Source organism: Embiotoca jacksoni, unplaced genomic scaffold, assembly GCF_022577435.1.
Source record: "Embiotoca jacksoni isolate LCO1_2020_lvr unplaced genomic scaffold, fEmbJac1.0.p SCAF_6, whole genome shotgun sequence".
In the NCBI taxonomy this organism is placed as follows: Eukaryota; Metazoa; Chordata; class Actinopteri; family Embiotocidae; genus Embiotoca; species Embiotoca jacksoni.
In genome coordinates this window covers 19,158,242-19,175,529 of record NW_027185414.1, presented here as the reverse complement: position 1 = coordinate 19,175,529, position 17,288 = coordinate 19,158,242, and the positions used below count along the sequence as shown (strand labels likewise).

Below are 17,288 nucleotides of genomic sequence, written 5' to 3'. Positions count from 1 at the left end.
TTGATGGAGGTGTCAGCTGACTACACAACACATGCACTTTGCAGCCTGAGCAGCACACTGTGTGTGTGTGTGTGTGTGTGTGTGTGTGTGTGTGTGTACTTCAGATCATACACTTCATAAACCATATAAAGGCTCTTTTACGTGCCACGTATTCAAATCATTTCAGGAATGTTGCATTCATAACTCCACTTTTCTATATATTTGACATTTAAGGTGTCAAGAAGAGAAGGAAAAAAAAGGACCCACGTGAGCCAATACATGCCCGCTTTGGTTTGTTGTTCCTCCCACTCATTACATTTTAAATAATGAGTCCTGTTTGCGACACTCCTCCGAGAAGTCATTTTCATTGTAATATTGTTCCCGGAAGCGCAGTGATTTTCTCATAATGTCTCTTCACACCCAGTTGGCATCACCTATTCTAAAATATCCAGTTATGCAAGTGATTTTTTTTTTATTATTATTTTTTTTTTTAAAACATTAATCTTTTTGTCAAGCATTTCCACGGGATAAAAGTGTGGTGTCGCTGACTTCGAAGTGCTTATTAGTGACTTGAGTTGTTACGGTGAAGGCAGAGTCGAGCGCCTGGATGAGCTCCGACCAGAGGAAGAAGGCGGGGCGGCATCACGTGACTCCGCAGCTCTAAATGCGACCAGTTCACATGACAAGACAGCGAGAGGCTGGGACCGACATCTACACCGCGGCTACCGCTCCTCCTTTCCTACCGGCGGCACGAGCTGGAACGGATATCCATCAACTATTTACAGAGAATTTAATAACAGGAAGAAGAAGAAGAAGGAGAAGTGCGACGCTTAACGGTCCGTGAAGTCAAGTGCGGTTGTTCCTGTGCCGTATCGACCCACCTGCGCCTGCAGCGGCGGAACAACGCCGCCTCCCCCCCCCGGAGCCTCTCCCCACCGATATACCGGAGCGAAGACTGCTCTGTGGTTTCACGACAAGGATGAAAGTCCCCCGCGCTCTGGCTGCGCTCTCCGTCGCCTGGCTTGCGGTTTTCGGTGAGTTGTTGTTTTGCCGGGTTTTAAAGCTGCTCACCGTCGCCACCTTTCTGACTCGTTGGCCAGTTGTGGTGTCGACGGTCGGACCGGGCAGTCGAATCGCGCTGTCGATTAACCGCACAGTCTGTCGATATCAACCAGCGACCCGGGGGACTCCAGCCCCCCTCCTCCCTCCTCCTACCCCCTACCCCCCTTGCCAAAAAGCCCCATGTTCACTCCTTTTTGAATGTGGGTCTGCAAGCATAATTTGACGAAATTAGACATTTGAACCGAATCTAGTGGCATTGTTTTAAAAACCGGAATTATATTAATTTATATCGAGCTTAAAGTTGTCGTAAAACCTTGGACAAGGTCGTACGGCTGCGTGAATGTTTTATCGCTATTCAAACCTCTGACACTGTGTGTGTGTGTGTGTGGGGGGGGGGGGGGGGGAGGGGAGGAGGGGAGGGGGGCGTCACCAGAGGCTCCACGATAATATCGCGGTATATCGTTAAATTGTAAGTCGTGATTTGTCTGATCAGTTGTTGAAACCACCAAAATTTCAAATCAGTTTCAAGGGAAAATATTCCATTTGAAAAGCTGATAACAGTCTTTTCTTTTCACTTTTTTTTTTTTAAAAAGTGAAAATTGCAAACATCATAAATATGACTTCCTGGTTAGATAACTAATTGATAACATATTCCGGCTTCAGCGTGCTGCTGGTTGTTTTCTGGCTGCATGACGTTTATAACGGGGTCGGCCATGACTGGAAACTGTTTTGGTTGTCGGTAGTTGTTGTTCTCGCTCTTAAATTATAACGTTAAGAGCTGTTGACAGGGCAAAAATGATCCATTTGGAGATGTCACCTGACACTTTTGGACATTTTTATAATCAAAGTCGGTCGTGTATCCAACAATTATTTTCATCAATAAATAATCAAACACTTATTTTCTTTGTCTACTCAATTCATCTTTTTCTCTAAAAGTGCAGAACGTGGTGATAAATGCCCGTTAACTTTCCACACAACCACAGCTGATATCATCAAATGTCAAGATTTATCTGACCAACTTTCCAAAAAAAAATCCAAAGCCATTGAGTTTATCGTCGTGTAGGCAATGATGAATAAAAGGATCCAACTTTTATGTTTAGGAGGCTGAAACCAGAAAAATGTTTGGACCGTTTGTCTTTGAGTAAAAAAATTTTAAAAAAAGGACTAAAACAATTCTGTGATTATTAAAATAGTTGCATATAGATTTTCTGCCCTATTCCAGCTCTATATCAGTGACTTGATTCATTTTCACATGGACCTCTCTGAAAACCCAGACCAGATCTACCCGAACCGTCCCTGGACTTCCCTCTAGTTTTATTCTACCCTGTTCTAATGTGACGCTCGGGTTTTGTTCATGTTGTGGAGGCCGATTGACCCCATTGTTGTGTCATTTTGAGAGCTTCACATGACTGCCGTGGTGGCTTTGTGTTGCACACGGCGTGCAGGGGCCCGCTGACTGTTAGTTTATGACCACTTTAATCGCCCTGAACGCACACAAGCACCTGGATGCTGCTGACTCGGGGAAAACGGGCAGATACCGTTGTAGCTCCAGTAGTTTCCCTATTTATTTAATTTTTTTTGTTCCCAATAAAATATGTAATAAGATTACTGTACTCCTTTTTAAGTTGGCACCAACTTTGGTTTTTCTACCCTGCAGCGTCGTTGTGACCTCAAGGAGCTTCAGCCTTTCCAACAGGAAGCGTGGGCTCCGTCTCTTGTTTGTTATTCCCCCCCGCTGCAGCGTTGCTGATATCTGCAGCTCGGGACTTCACAGGCAACCGCTTTCACCTCGCGATCAGATTGCGGCGTTGTGTAAACCGTCTGCTGCGTGTTTACAGGGTGAGCACCGAGGTGCGTCGGGGTCGAGTTTCAGCGAGGCAGCGGAGGGAAGAAGTGTGCGTGGCTGACGGAGCCCGAAGCACGGGGGGGGGGTCTTTCCCTGTAGATCATTAACGTTATAAATAGAGGAAGCTTAATGAGAAAGGGAAGAGCGCAGTCAGTCGGCTGTGTGATAAGTGAATTATGAAATTACCAATAGCGTGGCGGGCAATAACAACCACTCCCTCCACGCCCCACCCCTCAGGCTAAATACATCTGTTTCTTAACAATGAGAACAGGTAACCAGTTGCAGCATTTTTATTTTTTATTTTTTAATTCAGAAATCCTCTTCGCAGCACATTTTTTAATTGTGGTGATTTAAAGTAGTTTTTATTTTAGTTTTGCCACGCAGTAAAGTCATGTATCACTAAACGGACTAGCGAACACAAGAAAGACCCAGTTTATTCACAGTTAACCAAAGAGGAATCGTCACTTTCTTGAGTTGAACTACTTCAACTTCTTCGTAGACATTCTGGGAAGTGTGACGCAAGCGGTGAAACTGCTGTATTGCGTTACAGCACCTTATAATGGATGTGAAAGTTCTTTCAAGGATATTTAGTTGTTGGATTGATAAGAACATGAGTTCTTGATGACCACCATAGATTATAAACAATGTGTTGGAGAGTTACAGCCACTATTTTACACACACACACACAGAGAGAGAGACATAGAAACACAACAGTGAGCCGGCAGTTTCCGGAGAATAAAGGTATTAATAGCCTGCAACGCAAGTGTGAAAGTTGCCAGGTTGGCCGAGTTGATAAATGTTCACTGGAGAAGTGTGTGTCCTGACTCCCAGCGCTCAGGACTTGTTCAGTTCCACCTGCTACAAGCCTGTAGAGGAGCAGCAGCTCTAAACAACTCCCTCTGGAAGTGTCCTGGGATGTGTGGCCCTCTGGTGGTGGCTCGGGTGAACTGCTCTACTGCGTATGTAGGTCATGGCGTCACGTAACGGGGAATCTGCCGTGTCAACCGTCACTGTTGTCGTCTTTATCTAACCAGGCAGGTCAAATATTAACCAGAGGACCCAGATAATGAATAGTTCCTCATTGTGCCGTTGTATAATATCAACACGGTCGATCACACACGGCATCACACTGTAGTTTATCTACCGGTCCAACTCGTCATCCGTGTGCATTAATAATCTGCACCGAGAAATTAATGCATCAAAACGGATGAATGGTTTTCTAATATTGTAAATTATTGCACACAATTCAACACTCGAGTGTAATTATCACATCTCGCACGTGTCCGGAGGATGAAGAAAAGACAGCTGAAAATAGGACTATTGTTCCCCTATAATTTCACTTTAAGTGGGTTTAGGTAGGTAGGTAGTTACTTTATTAATCCCAGAGGGGACATTTTTTTCGCTACAGCAGCATACAGAAGCAATAAGATAATAATAGAATAATAGAAAAGCAATAAAATAGCAGTAAAAAATATAAAATGCACAGTATATACAGTACAGTGTATATATATATATATATATTATATACAATAATTTTTTAAGGTTTGTTATGTTTCTCGGCACCAGTCGTCATCAGACGCGTTCTCTCCGGCTCGTCTGTCTGTACGTCGTATTCTCATGAATGTGATTTCTCGGGATCACCTCGAGGCAACTTCTTCAAATCTGGTTCGAACGTCCACTTGGAGTCACGGAACACGTTTGTGTCTGTAACTCCAGAATTCATGAGCCAAGGGTGACAAACTTTCACACAAGTGTAATAATACCTGTATGATGAGTTTATGATGTTTTTGTATCCCAAAGGTCAAAGGTCAGCTGCAACTGCGCCGTCATGCAGCACTTCTCTTTGTGCGTCCTGAAACTGTCAGGTTGAAGATGTGTGTGGGAGTTTGAAAAACGAAGCTTAACAAAGTCGAGTCATATCATTTCATTTATATTTCCACAAAAACACAGGTAATACCTTTTACTCAATGTCCTTCGAAGTCTTCCACAGACACGGGTGGACAAAACATGGAAGCTGCGACTCGACCGGCTGGTGGAGTCCTCCAACCATGACGTGGTAGTTGAGAGCGTGTATATTAATTCATGTCGTGGCTCCCTGTCCGTCGTGTGCTCGTCTCCAGGTCGCATCCAGGCTGTAACTCTTGAAGTGAAGGAAGGGAACGCCACCTGCATCGAGGTCGAGCTGTCGGCATCGTTCTCCATCTCGTACAACACCTCCGGCGGCAACGTATGTACACCGAGAGTCCGTGTGTCTGTTGTCATTATCACCGCCGGCGTACGCCGCGTCACACTGCACCAGCGCCCTCAGCTTATCACCGGCGCCGCTCGCATCTCTCGTCTCGTCCTCAGAGAACAGCGCAGCTCGCTCTGCCCGACTCCGCCGCCGCCGTCGCGGGCGGCAGCTCCTGCGGCACGGCTGAAAGCGCCGCGGTGCTGCTGGCGGCGTTTGGACCGGGCCACACGCTCGGGCTGGTCTTCTCTACCCGTGGAAATGTGTACAACGTCTCCCTGCTGACGCTGCAGTACAACCTGAGCGACGCGTCGGTCTTCCCCGAGGCCAACCGCTCCGGTGAGAACAAGTACCGAGACGAACGGGGAGTTTGTTGCCAAGCGCGGCGGGAAGTATGTAGTACAGTAATGTTCGCCTCCGGATTTAAATACCGACAAGTAAATATAAGATACCTTTATTATAACATAACTTGGCCCGCGGGCCCCAAATTCTGATCTTAAGCATGTTTGGAGCCCTAAAAATGGCCTCCCTGTATGTTGTTAAGTTAATAGTACGATTCAGTCAGTTTTTAGATCACGATTTCTCCGAAATGAATCTCATTTGATGCCACCGGGACTCGTATTCCACACGATCTGTTACATATGCGTGACTCACTGCATGGCTGGACTGTGTCCTAGGTGTGGTCACGGTGGTGTCGGGCCCAGTTGGGATCTGGGCGGCGATCAACACCACCTACCGCTGTGTGAGCCCCCTCGCTATCGGAGTCGGCGAAGCAACCGCCACGTTGTCTGATGTGAGGCTGCAGGCGTTCATGCCAGGAAACGACCTGAGTCCTGAAGGTACAGCTCGGGTGGTGTTTTTGTCCCCGAGTGGGCGTCTTTCGGGGGTTTGGGTGCTTCTTCTTCCGAGCTGATTTCTTTTATGGTTTCTCTCGTCACAGAAACGGTATGTGCAGCAGATCAAAACAGCACGACGGCTCCGCCCACCACGACTCCGTCCACCACGGCTCCGCCCACCACCACAGCAGCTCCAGCACCAGCGCCGGCACCAGGAACACCCGTCCGGGGCAGCTACACTGTGAACGACAACAACGGCACCTTGTGTCTCCTCGCCCAAATGGGACTGCAGCTCAACGTCTCGTACTTCTCTCGGACTCAGAATAAGGTGATACCGAGCTTCACGAGCAGGAACCACTCGCACGTAACAAATGTTAGACCGACTGCCGGTGTGAATTAACAAACTTACAACAACTTTTTGTCCATTTCTCCAGACTGTTCAACAATTATTAAACCTGAATCCCAATCATACAAGTTCATCGGGATCATGCGAAGCCAGCAGTGCTTCCTTGATTTTGACACAGGAGCAAACCACCACGCTCAACTTCACCTTCACTATGGTAAACTCAACCCCTGTGTGTGTGTGTGTGTGTTGTGTGTTGTGTGTTGTGTGTGTGTGTACACACAAATATCTAATCAACTCTTCCTCCCATCCACAGAACACCACAGCCAAGAAGTACCACCTGAGTGGGATATCTCTGCTGGCTGACTGGTCTGATATGAGCGGTAGGTCATAAACAACGCAGAGTTCCCGCTGGACATACAATTCCTGAAATATCATGGAATTCTAAAAAAGCTTTTTCTAAAGATGGAAAGTCAGGGAATTATTTTTTTTGTTTTGTTTTTGTTTTTTTGGGCCAATTCATGGAACATCATTGAATTTTAGTTGCCATTTATCAAAATGAAATATTTTCCAGGAGGTATTTTTCCATACAGTGTTATTAACTTCTTTGTCGTGTGGTTTTATAACCGTCCCGTTCGTCAACAATCACTTCAGTCAAGATGCATGTTTTCCAGTAGCCGCTAACGAAGGCAGACGTGCCAGGAAAATACAAAATTCAACAACTCGGGGTAGAAAATGATGACTTCAAAGATTGGTTGAGTAAACGACTAAAAAGCCAGATGTTAAGTTTGTAAAACTTCTATTGATCTATTAAAATATGGGAGAGGGAAGCCTTTGCAACCCCACCAGCAGTAAGACGCACGCTGTCCACATCACTGCGATTCTGCAGGGGAGGAGAATCTTTCGTCGAGGGCAGCCGTAGTAAATTCATTCATTTTGTTCTCCGTCAAGAAGAAATATTTTGCCGTTTATTATTTAAGCAGCTAAAAAAAAAAAAGTTTTGTACTGAAAACCTGCGAACTAGTAAATAAAGCTCTCAAACTGCCCGGGAATAAAACAATGTGGCTGGATTTAGTCTTGATTAGCACAAAGACGATGTTTTTCTGTCCTGGAAAAAAATTAAAAAGAATTTCAGAGAATTGAAACCACTGAACAGAATTGTTCTCTTTGCTCTTCTGACATGTTGAAGTGAAATAAATTGTGCCGTTTCTCTGTCCAGGTGCCCTCTCGGCCAGTAACACCAGCCTGGACTACCTGCGGAGTACGCTGGGCCACTCTTACATGTGCAACGCGGAGCAGACTCTGCTGGTGGTGCCGGCCTTCTCTCTCAACACCTTCAGACTGCAGGTGCAGCCGTTCGGCGTCACAACCGACCAGTTTTCCACAGGTAGGGCCGCTTCAGCTTTTCCTTCACCGCTACCCTTTTAGACTTTAACGCAACTTTCGGGATTAATTACCGTTTTTAGAATCCAACTGAATTTGCGTCGCTAACGACGACCCCTCTCGTGGTTTCTCTCCAGCGGAGGAGTGTCAGATGGACCAAGACCAGATGTTGATCCCCATCATCGTCGGCGCGGCTCTCGCCGGCCTGGTGCTCATCGTCCTCGTCGCGTATCTAATAGGCAGGAAGAGGAGCCACGCCGGATACCAGACCATCTGAACGGGACCCTTCGTTGAACTCAAAAGCTGACAGACTGAATGGAGCGGGGGAGGAGCCGAGCGCGTGAATGAGAGCCGAGCCGGAGCGAACGGAAGCGGTCGTTTCTCTGTGCCGAGTGCATGATTTTCAATATCCATTGTGACATCTGGATATTTAGCTTTCCTTTCACTTTCTCTGTGGATGACAAGAAACAGAATACCTGCTAACTGTAGATGGTGTGCATCTTAGTGAAGCCCGAGACTTCACGTAGTCAAGGACGGAGGAAGTTTGAATTTGCTGTTGGAGGTTCAGTCAACGGTTTGGCTCGACTCTCGTTTCAAGATGTTCTAGGAATTTGATTGGATTTGCTTGAACTGCTTTTTGTTGTTTTAGCCGTGTAATTATTTATAAAGAATCATGCAACTAAAGAAGCAGAGGGAGTCTTTTTTTTTTTTCTTTGAAGGCCAAAAAGTTTAACAATAATTATTTCAACTTTGGGGGAGCTTTAATTTGATGTCCGTACATGCTCACTAGTACTTTTTGTTTTTAGAGCTCATGAGCGTACCATCATCCCAGCGACTCTTGAGAAAAGGGAAAGCTCTGAATGCGTCTTTTCCAATCTTAGTCCTCCACAGTGGAGATGTATAGAAGCCTCTCCCATCCATGCACTGCAGTTTAGTTAAACTAGTCGAATAGTTCGGTGAGTGGGAAGATGAAAAATGTGGCTCGTTGCTTTGTGCAAAGTTTATTCAACCGATAAAGTAAACGGGTTAATTTTCCACTCTTGCTATTCACCACACTCCCAAAAGAACTGCCACTATGAATAGTAGTGATTTGACCTTTTATTTTTATAGAAAGGGATTTAATCTCATTTTCTATGATGCATTTTACTGCAAGTTAATAAAAATCTTAAGTCCAGCAATGATTTTTTTTTTTTTTTGTGAGTATTTTATGCAACCGTATTTTAAGATTGTTATTATTTGTGAAATAAACATGGCGGCAGCTCGGAGTTGTTTAACACTCAGGATTGGGATCAAAATCTGACATGACGGACGGTGAAAAGGGGCACAAAACCCAAACACAGAACAAACTGGACTGAACATTGTTAGAAGAAGAGCTGCCCTTTCAGTTGTGCTTGTATTGTTTCACCACAGGGAATTTAAATTATTTGCAGACGGACTGCAAAATCTCACCGAAACTAACACGTCAGATATTAAATTGTTTCAAGAAATAAAGAGTGTCATGAAATAAGTATAATTCACGTTGGATAACCACAGCATGTTGTTCCAGCGTTGAGGTTCGTCCGTCGGCCGTCCAATAACCCGAGAGAACAGTTTTGTCTTTCGTAATGTTCGTGATTGAGACAACGAAGTGAAATAACAGCAGACGGGTTCCTCTTTGACGGTGCTCGGTGTGTAACGCCTAATTCATCTGACCATTTACTGCTCACTCTTTTCTCTTCAGTGTCTCTGACCTTCTGGACTAAAGTGCACGGTTCCACATTTTAACAGAAGAAAACATTCAGACGAACTACATGTTAAAAGTCAAATGGAATCATCAGCTCGTACAGCGCGCAGCTGAGGATGTTCCCACATCACATATTTACAGTTGTGCTGTACGATTGTCTTCAGACACGTTTAAGACGGAGAGTGTACAGTATGTAGGAGTCGCTGTTAAATAATGTGCAAACACGCGTCTGGGTGCTGGTCCCTCTGGAATGTGTATTGAGTTTCAGCAACCGCTAGTCGAGTCTACGTCAGGATTCCTCCGCGATGATTCGAGATCGACACTTCGCCCGCAGCTTAGTCAGGGTTGCCATGGAGAGACTTCCTGGTTCAGTGAAGATTTTCTAGGAACAACAGGAAACACCGGGATTATAGGATTAAAGAGAGCGAATTACAAAAGGATGACTCTTTTTATACTGACTGATCTTTCCTCTAATAAAATCACTGCTTATAGCGACGGGGCACCTTCCTGGTTTATTTTAGTTTTTTGTTTTGTTTTTTTTAACCTGCATGAAAGTGTGGCACTCATCAACAAATGGCCCATGAGTGATCTGCTTGAAGGTCTGGCAGATGTCTGGCAGCGACTGGGCCTGCTGAATCAGAGCCTGGTTGCGGTGGATCAGCGTCAGAGCTACGCGGAACAGGATTTTCGAGCCCTCGTAGAAGAGGCAGTCCCAAATGCGCAGGACAGTCTGCAAAAATAAAACGGCAAGAAAAATGGAAATCTCATCGACCAACACGTGCAGATACTGATGTACAATATAAAGTTGAAACTGCGAGCGAGTGCAACTGGACTGTTAAAGGATGTTTAGTAGACCAGTGTGTTTCTAGTGCATTTTGCATTATCAGCGCCAGACAGTCAGGTTGTTATTGTAGATGTATTATAGTTATGTTTGACTCTTTCCGAACAGCTACTTTAAAGTTTGCATCAATCTGGGAGGGAATCGGTGAGTGCCTGTTGCTGTCGGAGCGACTGGACGTCCAGTGCTTTGGTGAGCTGAAAACCGTGTGAACATCTGCAAGTGTTGCACCCTCTGATCAAAGTTCCAGGTGTATTTGGAGAACAAACACAGCAGTGCAGACCCGCCGCGGTCCAACAACAGAAGGCAGCAACAAGGAGTTGTACGAGGTGGGTTAACTGTTCCAGTTTTAAAGAAAACAGGATGAAGCCGACATTTTCAACCGAGTCCACTCAAAGCAGCGCTCGGATAAAGCACGTTATGAAGAGAACAGGGTTTGTGTGGTTTGATGCTTTGACCGAGCTTTTATTTTTTTTGAGGGGCTAGAAGAATTCAACTTGGCACACAAGCTTTCCTTAACTTGTAATTAAAATAAATGTAGTCCTTCAGGATATGAGGTATAATAAATAACAGTTAAGCTACAACACACACAGATCCACTCACCTCTACTGGCAAGATGTCTATGTAGAGACAGATGAACCATCGGGAGACCACGAGGGTCCACATGACATTATGATCCCTCATCAACTGCCACACTTGGGGGACTTTAACTTTGACCAACTCCCCCAACACCTCCTGGTCCATCTTCAGCCCCAGCATGGAAGGACTGTAGTAGTCTGGAACCACACACACATTCACACGCCTCTAAATCAACCGCAGACAGATGATAACAAATCCCTTTTTGTAATACAACAGCTGGATAAACAGCTCTAATTAAACTGAATTAAATGAAACGTGGCGTCAAACGCAAAACACCTTAAAATCACTGCTGTCATCACAGTTGCTTCCAGGTTTTTTCTTACTAATACTGACGTTTCCTGTGTTGAGTGAGTGCAGCATACCAATAAAAACATACTGTAGGTCTTAAGCCACAGACAGATAAAGACCATGTGACCCCAGCAGGATTATTCTTAGCCCAGAGGAAATGCGCACGCACGCACACACACACCTGGTAAAATGCTGCCAAGCAGAGCATCCATCAGCCAGAAGGATTTCTCTTCATCCTTTGTGATGATGAGTAGATACCCAGCTACGAAGTTCATCCCCTGAAGACAAAGAGACACACACTCAGGTTCCACTTGAGTCTTGCGATCGTGGACGAGCAGGTTTGATCACCTCTTTAATGAAGCATTCAGCGCAGAGAGCAGAGGAGCGAACACGGGGCACAAAGTAAGGAAACAATAAAATGAAACGGGCTCCATGGGCACGATTAGACCTGAGTGGATTCTATTTATACTTCATAGCAGACCATCAGTGCAGCCCTGTTTCAATTGCAACCAAGCTGCATATGCTCTGGTGAAGGAAATTTGCCTTTCAAATGCCAATGATCACCACAAAGCTTTACTGAGCTGACGCAAACAGCCTTTCTCTGGACACACAAGTGGGTTATTGGTAAATATTGATAACACTGTGAGAGCAGTGAGCATAAAAATAGGCTTTTTCATTCATAATCGGGCCATCAATTACACTAATACGTCAATACATTATACATATTTTTCACATTAAGTATTCGGCACACAATTGTTTGTACCATCTTTAAAAAAAAATTGAGGGCATTTTGATTCAACTTCACCTTATAATCCTCAAAATTAATAGACACAATACTACATGGTACATTTCAGTCATACAGTGCGACATAAAATTATGGAACAACACCAAAATTGTGTGACTGTTCAAACCCAAATTACCAACATTAGAATCATAATAAAACGTATTTTACTATATCGAGAGAATCAACAAGAATCAAACTCCTTGACTGAATTATCACAATGATAATTTTCCACATTAGTATCAACGGGTAAAGATATGGTGTTATTCAACCATCCACCCTAAACTGGGACTTGAGGAGGTGAGAATTACCTGACAGTAGCCCACAGCTGGATTGTGGTGGCCGTAAGACAGCAGCACGTTGTGAAGACCTTTCTGCAGACACGGGCTGGACGTCTTGCGGAACTGAACGTTGTCTGGAAATGTTCTGTTCAAGTCTGAGAAAAAGAGACCGCACAGACACGAGTCACACCGTCTGCATACATACTGTAGATGAGTGAGCAAGCGAGAGGCAGCAGGAAACAAAAGTTTGCTTTTGCAGCTAAAATGTAAAAAGTTGAACATTATGTGTCTAAACATTAACATGAATATTTGAACTGAGACAGTTCACCTTGCAGCCAAGAGCAGGCAGGACAAGTCTCTGAGGCTGGTGAGTTGGAGAGAATCTGTCGGGAAGAAGTGAATAAACTGCCCAAATCCAGGTGTACAAAGCTTGTCGAGGCAGACCAAAGAAGAAGTGAAGTTGTAATTACTACCACGGCAACAGAGAGTTTAAACTAAATCTTTTGTTTATCTCATTTAGTGCAGTTTCTCTTTGTTTTTCAGCTGCGCCTTCTCTAGTCTCACCAGCAAAAAGCCACATGATGACAATGACAAAGAAAAAGAAAACTTTTAACAGTGCCAATTGCTATTTTGTAATCAGAAATATCTATATATTTTTTTATATATATATCAAACCTACGACATAATGATTCTTTTGATTTGATGAACACTGATGTGTCAATAATTTAGTTAATTTGTTTTGCGTGTAGAAGATTTTTTTTTGCCAATCGAGGCTTGAACAGAAGTTGATGTTCAGTTCGTAACCAAAGTTGTGACGCACTGGACGTCTTTGTGATGGTGAGCTCCTCCAGGCTGGTTTGTTGTGTGTCGGGACCTTTTGTTGATGTCTCAGTGATGTTACGGGTGAATGAGAAACGGTTGAGAGAGCCTGACCTGTTCTGATTGTCTCCACAAGTTCGGGGTCGTGCTGTGCTGACAGCAGGGACTGGTAGTACCCCGGGTTCTTCTCCAGCTGGTCTTGAGCCCCGCTGGCTGCCATCCAGATCACAGCCCGGTGCTCATTGGGAATCCCCTTACGTACGAAGCGCTTTACTGCAGGAAAAAAAAAACGGGGAAATGATCAAACTTAGTTCGGTTCCGGGGCGTGCGCTCACTTTGTGAGGATATAAGCTTGTGTTCAGCTGCCACACTCACATTTGACATTCTTCTGCACTTTGCTTTTGCCCTTCAGTAGTTTGGACCACTTGATGGAGCGATGGGTGAGCACCACCAGATACTCCGACATCAGCTCCTCGTATGAATCGTAGTCAAAGTCCTTGGAGCGCTCAAAGCCGTATGGATCCACACTGGGCCGAAAAGCACAAAACTCAATCTGAACAATTCTATCGACAAAATCAGATAAATGAGCCCAAGTGCTTTGTTTTACTGGTGTTGTTATCTTCTGTATTTGAGGGGACACAACACAACTGGTGCGCATAAATCCATTACAGCACAAATGACAGACTAACGCTTAGTTCGTCTTACTAATGCTATCTTTATATATATATATCTATATATATAGATATATATATATAGCATGTGTTACGTATAACATTACCTACATCTACAATCTGGCCCGTGATGAAAAAGTTACGAGTATAGGTGGCTCAACCTAATGCCTTCGGTAACACCATAATCTTCCTGCAGCTTAACCCTCTCACGAGAGCAAAGTCATTCCTGAAGATGAAATGCACAGGACACACCGGCAATATCTACTACCTCTGCTTTAATCCACGTTCGAGCACAACTGACTTTTGCAGGATGAAACTACTTTACTGTGGCGTATACGTCACATGTACCGCACACGCTCTGCAAATACCCGAGTGCAAAGAAAGTTATCATCACGCAAAACGTTGCGTTTCTTATCCGAGAGCGTCCTTGTTGCCAAAACCAAAGCAACGGTGCACACGGGTGTGAAGTTTATCAATGTGGCAACTGATTATCTGTGTTATCAGTGTGTTTGAACTATACAATAGCTCCCCTTTTCAAAAAAATAAATAAATAAACATGACATGCACTGTAGTGTTAACTAACATCTTTGGGAAAAAAAAAAAAAAAAAAAGATCAAATGCTTTAATTTAGATAAATAAATGTAGATGAATTGACTAAGTTAACTATCTCATGGGCAATTCCTCCCGAGACAAGCAGGTAGATAAAAACGAGATAAAACAGTGTGATATACAACCCTGCAATAAATCCTTCCTTCAGAGATGTTGATTCAACTTTATGATCAGTTCAGTTTGAAGTGTGGTGAATTTTATTTCATTATGCTAAAAGCATTTCCAATATTTAGTACCATCAACGAGATGGATGAAATATTGGAAGTGCCTCAACGATTTATCAGAAAAACAAAGTACATACTATAAATGAAGTTAAAATGAATTGTTCAACCTGCAAACGTCTGCATATGTATTTTTCAAAACAAACAAAAAAAAGCAGAATGAGGTGTTTAATGGACTGAAGTTCTTGACTTCCTTTGAAAATGAGATATTTATTTTGAAAAATGTAAAGTTTATTTTGTTATTGTACGACTTTCTAATGAGCGCAACCACCAATCACACCTGTTCAATTAAGCGACTGGACAGAGTGTACTCAAGAGTACGGGAGTTTGGATCCTACCTGCACAGTTTAAACAGAGTATAAATCAACTTTTATGGGAGTAAAAATAAAATTAAATATTTAGCGGTTGTCTCGATGTTTTGTTTTTTTGTTTTTTTTAATACGACCGCACGTGACGAAAGTTTTGTAAATGCATGACCGTTGGTTTTCGCTCGTCGTAGGCTAACGACTGGAGTAACGTCAACGGCTCTTTACAAGCGTCAATTTTCGACATAAATAAGGGATCAAAGTAATTATCTGCTTCTCGTTTTACTTAGTAGGAAAGTTACTAAACGCGTAACGAGCTCGCAACGTCAATAAAACACGGTTTTAAAAACGTTTTTTTAGCAGGATGAGTCGAGCGTTACCTGCCCACCCGGTCCTTCGCTGTCCCGTCCGGGGAGCGGGTCCGCCTGCCCGCCTCTTTCTTCCTCTCCATTGCCTCTTATGCTCCTGAAAAATCAGCGCCGGAGTCCCACCATGTGTCCGCCGTGCTTTTCTTCTTTCTTTTTCTTTTTTTTTCCTCCCTCCCCCCCCAAAAAAAAAAGTCCAAAGTTTACAACAAGCACGTAAACATAAGTTGAAGTGAGTTAGCCTCGACGCTCACTTTCTCCATGTTTGCGTGCGGAGAAACGGGACAGGAGCCTCCCGGGATTAACGCGCTGTTCTCCGAAAAGGGAAAGCATCTTAGACGCCTCCCATCAAAAACAAAACAAAAAAACAACAACAACAACAACAAAAACTTGTTTCAGCTCGATTTGTCCAGTGTTTTATCAGTCAAACGTTGCCGTGTGAAGAGAGCAGACTTGTGTCTCGTTTTATTGTCATCCACATGCACCTGCCGCCGCCGCCGCCGCCGCTCCTCCTTTTCCCGCGGCCGCTCGGAGTTAAACTATCCGGGCTCGCGGCTCCGAGAACAAGCATCAAGACGCAAAAACGCCCCGGTTTAACGCTCACGACCCCCGGTGCGTCCCACGCGGTCGTCGGTCCGTCACCTCCGATGCTCTTCTTGTCCGGAGGAACTCCATGGAAGATTTCGGCCGCGTGACGTCGGTCTGCCCCGGGACAACACGCCTCAATCAGACCTAATGCTGCTGCTTTCACGTGCTTCTCGTAAATTCCCGCTTCAGAGTCTCACGGCGCGGCTTCATGTGATTTTTTTTTTTTTTTTTTTGCTCACGAGGCTGTGAGGAGTTAAAAGGTGAAGATGCGGTTGTAGAACAAAAAAAAAAAAGAGGAGAGGTGTGATATATAAAGCAGGTTTGGCTTGTTTTTGCCGTTAGACATCCTCCAAGTTGTTATTTGCAACTGCTTTCAAAAGTAAACACCCATTTTATAAAGTAAATCTGGTCAAACTTGAAGAAATCTTGACATCCTTACGCAATCATTAACACACGTGTCTATTACTTTTATTATTATACTTCTTACTACCTCCTTACATTGTTTGTACATAGCAGCTACTGTCCCTTAAGGAAAAAAACTCTAATTTGATAAATCAACGCGTTAACATCAGCTGTTAATACAGACACATCGATACTACCCAATCATAAAATTCAAAGGTTACCCCGTTTGCACTTAATGGTGTTTTTGTGTCCTACAACATGTAAAGGCAGCATCGACGGTCGGAAGCCGCGCCCTCCACCACAGACACGTAGCACAGATAACACAACCATCAGGTTAACACCTCAACTTCTGCCCGGGCAGCATCTGGTCCACTGATATAACCGGAAACAAACATGACTCAGGGTTAGTCTCTTTAAAAAAAAAAAAAAAAAAAAAAAAGTCGTAGCAACTTTCCAGATATGACATAAATATAAATTAAAGAACTAAGTGATTGTGATTTGTGAAAATAAGTGAATAAAAATGTTAAAATTACTTGAAAGTGGAAAACCTTGCTTTCACTGGAAGCATGAAAACGGCACAAACCTCAAGTCACCAGATGTCAATTTGATTATGTGCTATTGAGAGAATGTGGAGCACAGAGACACGGTGTTCAAGTGCTGTCATCAAAACACTGCATTACTGGTGTAACCCTCATAAAATGGAGCGCCTAGCAGGGCTGTTGCTAAATGAAGATTGTTATGGTGGTTTGATGTGGCACCTGTTGCTGAAGCTGAATTTCAATTTCATGTCATAATAAGAACAAGAAGAGAGAAACAATAAAGTTGTTTTTTAAGTCATAAGAAAACGTTTGGCTCAACTTTGTGACCACCAACATATAAAGAGGCTGCCACACTCAAGGACTAGTAAAGCAATTTTATTTACAAAAATATCAAAACCTTGACTAAAACTGTGTGAGTCTGGAGGCAAAAACAGAACAACCAGAACTCCATCCTCTGAAGAAAGTAAAACATAAAACCAGAACTCCAGCCTCTAAAGAAAGTAAAACCTAAGGGAAAGCAGATAGCCACCGGGCTGGACC

General features: G+C 43.9%; 2 protein-coding genes across 2 annotated transcripts; one reads left to right on the top strand and one right to left on the bottom strand.

The window, feature by feature from the left end:
* Positions 1 to 647: 647 nt before the first annotated feature.
* On the top strand, positions 648 to 8,853 carry lamp1a (lysosomal associated membrane protein 1a). The gene is made up of 9 exons (XM_069173588.1): positions 648 to 1,013; positions 5,008 to 5,114; positions 5,237 to 5,456; positions 5,795 to 5,956; positions 6,058 to 6,281; positions 6,388 to 6,513; positions 6,613 to 6,679; positions 7,516 to 7,683; positions 7,817 to 8,853. The coding sequence occupies exons 1-9, from the start codon at positions 959 to 961 to the stop codon at positions 7,954 to 7,956; spliced, it is 1,269 nt and encodes a 422-aa protein (XP_069029689.1). The 5' UTR covers positions 648 to 958; the 3' UTR covers positions 7,957 to 8,853.
* Positions 8,473 to 15,921, bottom strand: grtp1a (growth hormone regulated TBC protein 1a). Its single transcript, XM_069173589.1, has 8 exons — positions 15,235 to 15,921; positions 13,424 to 13,575; positions 13,163 to 13,321; positions 12,260 to 12,384; positions 11,349 to 11,445; positions 10,844 to 11,016; positions 9,947 to 10,132; positions 8,473 to 9,784 (listed from the first exon to the last, which is right to left on the bottom strand). Exons 1-8 carry the CDS (start codon positions 15,303 to 15,305, stop codon positions 9,692 to 9,694), a joined length of 1,056 nt encoding a protein of 351 aa, XP_069029690.1. The 5' UTR covers positions 15,306 to 15,921; the 3' UTR covers positions 8,473 to 9,691.
* Between the last annotated feature and the right edge of the window lie 1,367 nt (positions 15,922 to 17,288).

Coding starts and splice junctions, on each gene's coding strand:
- lamp1a (XM_069173588.1), top strand. CDS start 959: ATGAAAGTCCCCCGCGCTCTGGCTGCGCTCTCCGTCGCCTGGCTTGCG. Junction 6,514..6,612: donor TCAACTTCACCTTCACTATG/GTAAACTCAACC, acceptor TCCCATCCACAG/AACACCACAGCCAAGAAGTA. Junction 6,680..7,515: donor TGACTGGTCTGATATGAGCG/GTAGGTCATAAA, acceptor TTCTCTGTCCAG/GTGCCCTCTCGGCCAGTAAC.
- grtp1a (XM_069173589.1), bottom strand. CDS start 15,305: ATGGAGAGGAAGAAAGAGGCGGGCAGGCGGACCCGCTCCCCGGACGGG. Junction 13,576..15,234: donor GCGAAGGACCGGGTGGGCAG/GTAACGCTCGAC, acceptor TTTTCGGCCCAG/TGTGGATCCATACGGCTTTG. Junction 13,322..13,423: donor AGTGCAGAAGAATGTCAAAT/GTGAGTGTGGCA, acceptor TTTTTCCTGCAG/TAAAGCGCTTCGTACGTAAG.